This window comes from Geotrypetes seraphini, chromosome 14 (genome assembly GCF_902459505.1).
Source record: "Geotrypetes seraphini chromosome 14, aGeoSer1.1, whole genome shotgun sequence".
NCBI classification, from domain to species: Eukaryota; Metazoa; Chordata; class Amphibia; order Gymnophiona; family Dermophiidae; genus Geotrypetes; species Geotrypetes seraphini.
In genome coordinates, this window is record NC_047097.1 from 41,499,393 (window position 1) to 41,509,809 (window position 10,417).

At 37.8% G+C, this 10,417-nt stretch overlaps 1 protein-coding gene across 1 annotated transcript; it reads left to right on the plus strand.

Annotated features, from left to right (window-relative positions):
- Positions 1-8,189: 8,189 nt before the first annotated feature.
- LOC117348018 (ribonuclease H-like) lies at positions 8,190-9,900 on the plus strand. The gene is made up of 2 exons (XM_033919595.1): positions 8,190-8,652; positions 9,858-9,900. Exons 1-2 carry the CDS (start codon positions 8,228-8,230, stop codon positions 9,898-9,900), a joined length of 468 nt encoding a protein of 155 aa, XP_033775486.1. The 5' UTR covers positions 8,190-8,227.
- The last annotated feature ends 517 nt before the right edge of the window (positions 9,901-10,417 follow it).

Consider the following 10,417-nt stretch of genomic DNA (forward strand, 5'->3'; position numbering starts at 1 on the left):
AAAACAGTATATTTCTGTGTCTCGGCCATGAATTTGGATTTGGAGGTTGAAATGTACAGCGTCAGCATCTATGAGACAAACATGGTTATTTTTATTACATAGGATTTTTTGGACCCCAGTTCGTTTACAAAAACTAGACAGTTCTAAGTCTAATAGATGCTGGCATTGTCATATTAATATAGGGACTTTGGATCATCTGTTATATTATTGTCCACTGATACTTGGTTTCTGGAAGTCAATTTGGGGGCAAATAAATCTCATTATTGGGTCATCTATCCCCTTATCCTGAGGCTGTAATTTGTGGTATGTTACTTCATGTTGAGCCTACTTTAGACAAGTATAAAAGTCGCCTTTTCCTGATCATGATAGGAATAGGTGTTCAACTGATCACACATAATTGAAAGAACCATGACAGGATTAATTATACTTTTTGGTGGGTAAATATGTGTACCACATATAAGTATGAAAGAATGATGGCGGAACGTTTGGGGACTACTAAGTCCTTTAATGATGTATGGAGTCCATTGACTACTTTTGTTGCATCACAGTAAGGGTCGTGTTTTTTCCCTTTTCATTAGATTCTTTACACATCCAGGGTGGGTGGGTGGGGGGAGGGAAATGTACATTGAGGAGGTAAATTATTTAATTATAATATTGAAATCAAATCATATGTATTATTGTATTAATAATTAAGATGAGGATGGAAGTAAATGATTGTTTAATGTAATAATTGTATAGTTAGTGCGTTCTATGCAGTACGTATGATTTACCAATTGTATTGCACTATCAAAGTTTGAAAATCAACAAAGATTTAAACAAAAAAAGCCAATGAATGTCTCAGAATTATTAGAGATGTCTGATAAAGAGGCAGCATTGTCCGCCACATTGATTGTAACTGTAGCTCTTCCGATAGATAAGATATGTTTGTTAAAACTTTTCCTTAAAAATAGACAAAAAGTTTTTCTTGGTCATAAAATACAGATGTTTCCTGATCTTTCACGTGAGACACAAAAGCGCTGCCATGAATTTCTTCTTTTGAAACCTGGGGTTATATCCTTGGGAGCTACTTTTTATTTGAGACATCCTTGTAAATGTACTGTGTGTCACCGTACTGTTAAATATGTTTTTTTAACCAAATCAGATGACAACTTTCTTGGCACTATCTCCTCTGGAGAGAGAAAAATCTTGAGCCCTATAGACTTTGATTTATTATATAGAACTGTGTTCCCAGCGCTATAGTTTTTAGCATTCTTTAACACATTGTTATGGGTTTTGTTGTTTGTTTGTTTTTTTTCTTTTTCTGAAAATCTTGGTTCCCAATGAGGACTTGAGCATAAATAGTCAAATATTAATTACTTTATTGAAAGTTGTTTGTTTAATCAGTTATCTTTACTATCTTTACTATCATTGCTTTCTGTACAAGTATAATACTTGATATTCAAATTTGAAAATTAATAAAGAAATAATTAAAAAATAAAAATAAAAACATCACTATTAAATTCAATATATGTAACAACTCAGCAACAGGTAGCTAAAACTCTCTTCTGTGGCTTGATAAAAGGGGCCCCTCCGATGAAGGAGCAATATTTAATTGTTCCCACTTTGGCTTCTCTCTATAGATGTTTCTACAACTGACAATGATCCTCAGATACACCACCTCGGGCTCCTATTGATTCATAGCCCCAGGCTTTATGTGTGGCCTCCTCATCAGACCCGCGAGTGATATGATATTTTTAAATAACTTATTTTCAATAGTTATAAATAGTTTAAATATTGTGGTCAAGTGAAGTAGCACGGAGCTGTAAAGGGATATATAGCCTTGATGAAACTTGTTTAGTGAAACATGTCAGCTAAGCTATCCCAGTTTTGAAGACCACATCTAAGATAAGTTATATTATTAACCTATTTAAACTATTTATAACTATTGAAAATAAGTTATTTAAAAGTATCATATCACTCACAGGTCCAATGAGGAGGTCACACATAAAGCCTGGGGCTATGAATCAATAGGAGCCCGAGGTGGTGTATCAGAGGACCATTGTCAGTTGTAGAAACATCTATAGAGAGGAGCCAAAGAGGGACCAATTAAATATTGCTCCTTCATCGGAGTGACTTGAATGCAGGCTCTCACAAGTGATATTTTTGAAGGAGAAGTGCTAAACATAAATTTATTGATAAAAGGGGGCCATAGAGAATAAAAAAAATTAACGGATCTTGTTCCCAACAGACAGGAACGATCTTTGAAGAACCAGAAAAAGATCACATATATTTTTGTATACCTCATGTTGATAAGGGAAGTCACCCACATTCCTTCCCTTTTCTTTTGCCCCTCCCTCCAACTCTCTTTCTCTAGAGCAGTGGTTCCCAAACCTGTCCTGGAGGACCCCCAGGCCAGTCGGGTTTTCAGGATAACCCTAATGAATATGCATGAGAGTGATCTGCATATAATGGAGGTGCCAGGCATGCAAATCTGCTCCATGCATATTCATTAGGGCTATCCTGAAAACTCGACTGGCCTGGGGGTCCTCCAGGACAGGTTTGGGAACCACTGCTCTAGAGTAACTTACCCCCCTTTTTATTAAATCGCAATAGCGGTTATTAGCGCAGGGAACTCTATGAGCATCGGGAGCTGCACAGAGCATTCAGCATGGCGCCCTATGCTAATAACTGCTATTGTGGTTTAGTAAAAAGGGGGGGGTTAGTACATTATCACTTATTCAGATAGTATTATCAAAAGATCCACTAGAGCAGGGGTGTCAAAGTCCCTCCTCGAGGGCCGCAATCCAGTTGGGTTTTTAGGATTTCCCCAATGAATATGCATGAGATCTATTAGCATACAATGAAAGCAGTGCATGCAAATAGATCTCATGCATATTCATTGGGGAAATCCTGAAAACCTGACTGGATTGAGGCCCTCGAGGAGAGACTTTGACACCTGTGCACTAGAGCAAGGCACAAGTAGTGTTTTATAATAACAGAACAGAATTTTCAGAACCCAATGAGCTTTTAGGCTGATAATTAGTCATCTTGCTCTTGAAAAATTCTAGGATTGTACCATTGATGGCAAATCATCACTGCCTTATACTGAACTCTAAAAGCCACTGGCAACCGGTGTAATTGTCGAAGATAAGATGTAATATGAGCATATTTTGGCATTCCCATTATCATTTGTATGTCATTGCTAATGCTGCATAAGAACAGAAGAGAAGTCATGCTGAACAAGATCTGGATCCATCGAGCCCAGCATTCTGCCTCTGGCAGTGACCAGTTTGGGTCACAAATACTTAGTAAAGATGTACTTCTCATAGCCCATTTCAGGAATGAACAATTATTCTCCCAAGTCTATTCGTTGTTGTTGGGTTTGGGTTTTTGGTTGTTGGTTTTTTTATAACTCCATTAGCTAATACTTTTTTTATGGACTTTCCCTCCAGAACTTGTTCAATCTCTTTTGAATCTCTGTATCCTTGACCACACCCTTCAGCAACAGATTCCACCATTGAATTATGCACTGCATGAAAAAAGAAATACTTTCTACAAATCTGTCAGTCAATTCAATAGAGTGTCCCCCTTGTTTTAGTGTTATTTGAGGGGTTAACAACCATTCCCTGTTTAACCCTTTCACCCCACTTGTGATTTTATAAACTTCTATCATATCCCCTCTCATTCATCTTTTCTCCAAGCAGTCCAGCCTTTCTTCATGTTCCGTTCTCTGTATCATTTTGGTTGCCTCTCTATGAACCTTTTCTACTTCTATAACATCCAGTGTTCGATATAAAATGATATAAATTGAAAGTAAATAGAAGTAAGTAAATTGAAATGATGATTTAAAATCATTTTGTATGATTCTTTTATTTTTAATTAAAATAATGTTTTACCCTGATTTTGATTTTAGATTTGAAATCACATATTCAAGAGATTTTGTATCTTTTTTTCAGGTACTAAAAATCATTTGCTGATGGATGCTGAATTAATCTTAGAATTTATGGATTTATTACTGTGATGGTCAATAACACTAGCAAGGTCTAAACTCGAGCCTAAGCTACCAAGGTCCATGAGCCCTACGTACATATTAATTCTTGCCATATATGCACTTGTAATTCACATGTCCACACTTATCAATATTGATGGATTAGTCCATAATCCTGTCCCATGACAATTACATTTAATAGTAGTGCCTTGCTCTGCTGACTTTTTTTTTATTTGAAATAATTTGTTTATCAATTTCAATTTGAAATCATAACTGACTTACTGATAATAATAAAATTTTATTTATAATTTATAACCCGCTATAACTTGATAGTTCAGAGTGGTTTACCTTGAGAAGATCTTCCAAACGCAGATGAAGTACATACAGAAATATATCCATCAAATAACTACAGTTTGTTAAACAAATTTATCATATAAATAAATCTTCACAGATTTTCTAAATATTTGGTAAGAGACTGAATTCAGAAATAAACCACTTATAGTTGTACTCCAAACACCAGCCTGATAAGATAAAGTTCTACCCAGAAATCTTTTTGAAATGCATCCTTTTAATGTTTATGTATTTAGGCCCTGTGATACAAATGAGAAACGAATGGAATGTGAGGAATATTAATATTGAGTGAGATTGCCTTGGATACGTGGCAGTTGTTACAGGAAAAACACAAGTACTATGAAAACAAGTCATAAACACATACTGATTGGTGATCACAGAAGCACATCAGCTCAACATGCGATTAGCACGAGCCAGGCTAGGTGTTTCTAACACATACTGATTGGTGATTTTCAGTTCAGCATGCAAGTAGCACGCATCTGATTATCCAATCCACAATGAGGGGATGGGTACTCAGCTCACGAGCCAGGCTAGGTGTTTCTAACACATACTGATTGGTGATTATCAGTTCAGCATGCAAGTAGCACGCATCTGATTATCCAATCCACAAGGAGGGGATGGGTAAAAAGTACAATATAAATGGTGCTTTCCCTGAAAAAAGGTAGGGACTTTTCCACTGCTGACGAGCTGTGTGATGACCTATTGAATAAGCCTCCTGATCGCGGTCCCCCGACGGAGTGATGATGCAATAACCGGTAACGTATTGATTCAAACTCTGTACTTAATTAATGATTATGGCTAGAAATACTATATTTATGTAATAAAACTTAATTTGTATACTATTTTGAACTCTTGGTATTCTTTCCAATGAGGAAAGTGACCGAAGGTCTTTGATAAACTTTTTTTAAATAGTAATACATTAATTGGCGTAGTCGGCAGGATTTCTCGAAAGAAAACTTGAACGCTCTTGTGATACAGGAATGTTCAAGAAAAAAGAGAAATCCTTAAAAGAACCTATAGAGGTGCCCGGCTGGACCGAGGCACCATATAATTTGATAGCACAAGAACTAGCCAATAATCATGGATTAGCAGTGTCATGGGAAAAGGTTCAGGGAAGGGCAGAACCATTTGATCTTGTATAAGCTTTAGAAAAATGCCCCGATAAATCGGGTGATGTAGTTGCTCTGGGTTCTGGGAAGGGCAGAACCACTTGATCTTGTACAAGCTTTAGAAAAATGCCCCGATAAATCGGGTGATGTAGTTGCTCTGGGTTCTGGGAAGGGCAGAACCACTTGATCTTGTACAAGCTTTAGAAAAATGCCCCGATAAATCGGGTTATGTAGTTGCTCTGGCTCGAAGGAGCTGGGTATTAACTTCTGCATACCGTATAGTGCACATGCGGTTGCAAACAGCAGTTCAGGAATATATTAAAGCAGAACGGGCGCAAGTGGAAGCAGAGAGGCATTGTCTTATGCTGGAATGTAGTGGTAAGCTTTTAAGAGATAAGTTAGATCACTATCAAAAGATAGCTGTTTCTGGTTTGTCTTGTTGGGTTGTGGAGTGCAAAGTGGGTTTGTAGATACGTAGGTGCTAGTCCCCAAACTAGCTTGAAACATATGCAGGAGAACTTGAATAATATTCTTGCCTCGACTGACAGCTAGTGCAGTGGTTTGTGGTGGGGGAATCCATATATCAAGCGGACAGCTTAGTTCTGAATGATACCCAAATAAACGATATTACAATAGTCCAGGGTAGAAAGCACTAGTGATTGCACTAGTAATCTAAACGAAAGTGGGTCGAAGTATTTTTTGATGGTCTTTAATCTCCATAACATCGTGAAACATTTTGTTGCCACAATATTCGTGTGTTCAATCATAGTGAGGTGTGTTTGTCCAATGTGACTCTCAATATTTTTATTGTGTTGGTAATTGGGTAATCGGGTAATCATGGTCTTTTATATGTAGCGTTGAATTGGCAATTTTATCCGTTGGGCTTGCAAGGAAGATTTTTGTGTTTTTTTTTCTGTGTTAAGTTTCAGTTTGAAGTTGCTTGTCCAATGTTCTTTTTCGGTCATTATATGAGTAATGTATTTTGAGGTTTCATTTGTTATGCTATTCACTGGGATTAGGATGGAGATGTCGTCTGCATATATGTAATAGATCAGGTTTGTTTTTTTGCAGTGGGTGTCCTAGAGAGGATATGTAAATGTTGAATAGGGTGGGTGAAGTGGTTGAGTTGGAGTCGGAGATCTGATTCTGATTCTGTGGCAGTCTTTGGCGGGAAGAGGAGGAGGACAGCCCCTCCTTCTCCTTTGTTGTAGTGACAAGCAGGCTGACTAGTTTTCAGCCTTGTTTGTAGGCCGGCTGAGAACTTTTCAGCAGCTTGTTTGATACATAGACAAATTGTCTGAAATAAGTTTTTAAGAATGATAAAAGAATATTGGAAATGTTATAAAATGTTAATGTATATTCAGTGGACAGAATGAATAAGAGCTCCCTGTAAGTAGGTTTCAGGTGTGTTTGGGGAACTTACCGAAACAAAATGAAAAAGGGTAGAAATACATTTGTGTAATTATTAAAACAGACAGTCAGAAAGGCATATATTTAAAAAACAAAACAAATTATAATGAAAAAGAAAGAGAGAAGGATCAAAATAAAAAAAAAAAAAACCTTCACAGCCCTGCCGGACTCCTATCACTTTCCTGTGGACTCAATTTTGGAGACGCAGGATAAGGGAAAGAAGTCAGACTCTGAATTCAGCTTGCGGTATGTAGCACCTTTGATTTTGGGCACTTGCGGCCACCCCAATGTTAATTAATACAGGGGCCAGAATCAGTTTTACAGATAGAGCAAGAAAAATATGGAAATTTGTGAGTTTCAAGTTTATAATTTGCTAAGCGATTTACAAATAAAAACAAAAGGTGTACACATATACTTATTTATAGTAAATTACATGAGTTTGACATATTGACATACAAACTAACAGATACATAAGGAAGAAAGGGCAGTTGGATTTATTAATTGACCATATGAAAAAGAAGGGATGGGAAATAAATCCAACAAAAAATACAAGGACCGGCAACATCAGTAAAATTTTTAGGAATTCAGTGGAATAGAGGACATAGAGAAATCACAGAGAAAGCAAAACGAAAAAATATTAGATTTTCCTACTCCAAAGAATAAGCAGGAGATGCAATCATACATTGGTTTATTTGGATTTTGGAGACAACATATTCCACATTTGAGTCAACTACTGAGCCCGTTATACAAGGTAACTCGTAAGAAATATGAGTTTATGTGGGGAGAAGAACAGCAGGTTGCTTTTGAAAATGCTAAACAAGCCATACAGACAGCTGTAGATTTGTGGCCCATGAGAGAAGGGGAAGTGGAATTACATGTATCTATTAATCAAATGCATGCTAATTGGTCATTATGGCAAAAACAAAGTGGAAAACGGGTAAAATATATTCCCTTTGAAAAACAACTTTTAGCATGTTATTGGGCGTTGGCAGAGACCGAACAAATTACATTAGGTCATACAGTACTATTGCGACCACAAATTCCAATTATGCAATGGGTAATGTCTAATCACAAGACAAATAGAGTAGGACATGCTCAGGAACAAAGTATTATTAAATGGAAATGGTACATTTCCCAAAGAGCTAAAATAGGTGAGCATGGGGTAGCTACTTTGCACGAAAAAATAGCTAATATTCCTAACGGAGAGCTGGAAATCATAAAGCCAGTATATGCTCATGAATCCCCAGTGAAATGGGGAGTGGGATTTGATAATCTCACGTCAGAACAACAAAAACATGCTTGGTTCACAGATGGGTCTGCCAAATATTTGGGGGGAGAGCGGAAATGGAAAAGTGTGGCCTATAACCCTAAAACTGATACTACCCTGGTGATGGAGGGAAAAGGAATGAGCAGTCAATACGCTGAATTGATGGCGGTAGTCACTGCTTTAAGGAAAGAAAGAGGAGGGGAATGTCATCTTTTTACTGACTCCTGGTCGGTCGCTAATGGTCTTGCTACATGGTTAATGGGGTGGAAGTCCCATAATTGGTTAATTCATGGTAAAGAACTGTGGGGTAAAGAATTGTGGCAAGACATAGAAGAAATTGTACAGGAAACAACAGTGTCAGTATTTCATGTAGATGCACATATGCCTGTTGATTCAATGGAACGATTGTTTAATTCCCAAGCAGATGCTGCAGCCGCCATTTCTGTAACCACTACTAATGAAATTCCTAAGGTGGAAGAATGGTTGGAAGGTACAGCCATTTGGGCGCATCAGAAAAGTGAACATCTTGGAGAAAAAGCTACTTACAGGTGGGCTCAGGAACGAGGGATTCCTTTGACGATAGATGTGATCAAACATGTGATCGGAAAATGTCCGGTGTGTCAACATATCAAGAAACGGGAAGTACCACATACGGTAATGGGGCACATAGGCAGGGGGCGATTGCCAGCCCAGGTTTGGCAAATGGATTTCATAGGACCGTTACCCGAAAGTCGTAAATGTAAATATATGTGTACTGCTGTAGATACATACTCGGGATTGTTACCAGCATTCCCTTGTGCCTCTGCATCACAATGGAGCACTCTAAGGACTTTAGATATGATTATTCAGTATTATGGTATGCCCTTACAAATACATTTTACGGGAGGGCAGGTAAAAGAATATGCTAAGGAAAATAATATTGAATGGGTATATCACATGCCCTATTATCCCCAAGCAGCGGGATTAATTGAACGGATGAATGGACTTTAGAAGGAGGCCCTTAAAAAATTAACTACAGATGGCAAATATGGGCAATGGAGGGATAATGTATCTACAGCATTACAAAAATTGAACAATCGGCCTTTAACGGAATCAACTACCCCGTTAATGAGAATGTTAACCCCCAATTTGACGATTGGGAAACTGTCCATAGCTGCCATGGAATATTGGAAAATACACCCTGAAGCCAATATTCCTTACCGGGCCACGCCATTGGCTGCGGGATTAGATATGTACAGTATGGATACATTGGTTATAAATCCCCAATCGGTAAAAGTTATTCCTACCGGAGTAGGAGTAAAAATTCCCACAGGGCATTATGGGCAATTAGCTACCCTTTCCAGTTTTGCTATAAGAGGAATTATCACTTTAGGGGGAGTAATTGATGCTGATTATCAAGGGGAGGTTAAAGTCATATTGATAAATTTAGGAGAAAATGATGTAATAATTGCGAAGGGGGAACGAGTAGCTCAATTGTTATTGATACCAATCTATATCGTGCCAATTAGGGAAATAACCCCTCCTTCTCAGTTGACTGTAAGAGGGGAAGGGGGGTTTGGAGCTACAAATACCGTAAACGTAGGAGCCAAAATCTGGATTAGTAATCCTAGAGGACCTCCGGAACCAGCGGAGGTGATTGCAATCGGGAAAGATAAGGCTCTCCTTGTAATGAAACCGGGAGTGGAAAAATGGGAATATGTCCCTCAGGAGAAATGTTATTTGAGAGAGTAATAATGTTTTCTGAAACTTGCAGATATACGTGTGCCTTGGAATCCTTGGAATATGGTATGGGGTAAGAGGCGCTGCCCCCGGGCGACGTATTACAATTAAAGAAGGGGTCGTTACGTCATGGAGATGGAAGCATTCTTCAATGAATCGAAAGCAAGATAACTTCACTTGCAGTGCTAATTCCAGATGTATCATTGCAAATGTAACAATAAGAGACCATACATGGATTACAGAAATTAAAAGCAATGAACAAATTAGACCAATCGCCCAATACGTATTATATGAGGGACTAAACACTACCTTGAATATAATTGCAGAAGTGATAGTCCTGTGTTGTCAAACAGAAGATTTTATGACATGGAACAGTTCGACCCAGAGGTATTTTGTTACGAACAATTGTACTACCTATAATGGAACACAAATGAATATTACTGTAAATAGGTCTTATGTAGTATGTACTAATGCCATGGAAATTTATAACAGATCAATGTGGGTAGAATATGTGGTATTTATAAAAAATGATACGGCAAAGGTAGATCCGGGACAAATAAAGAGATTACCATCCACATGTGAAATGGTAGGTCA

Bases quoted from the DNA above. Each gene is read 5' to 3' on its own strand.
- LOC117348018 (XM_033919595.1), top strand. From the start codon at position 8,228: ATGGAGGGAAAAGGAATGAGCAGTCAATACGCTGAATTGATGGCGGTA. The intron at 8,653-9,857 runs GTGGGCTCAGGA...TGAAACTTGCAG, and splicing joins GGAGAAAAAGCTACTTACAG to ATATACGTGTGCCTTGGAAT.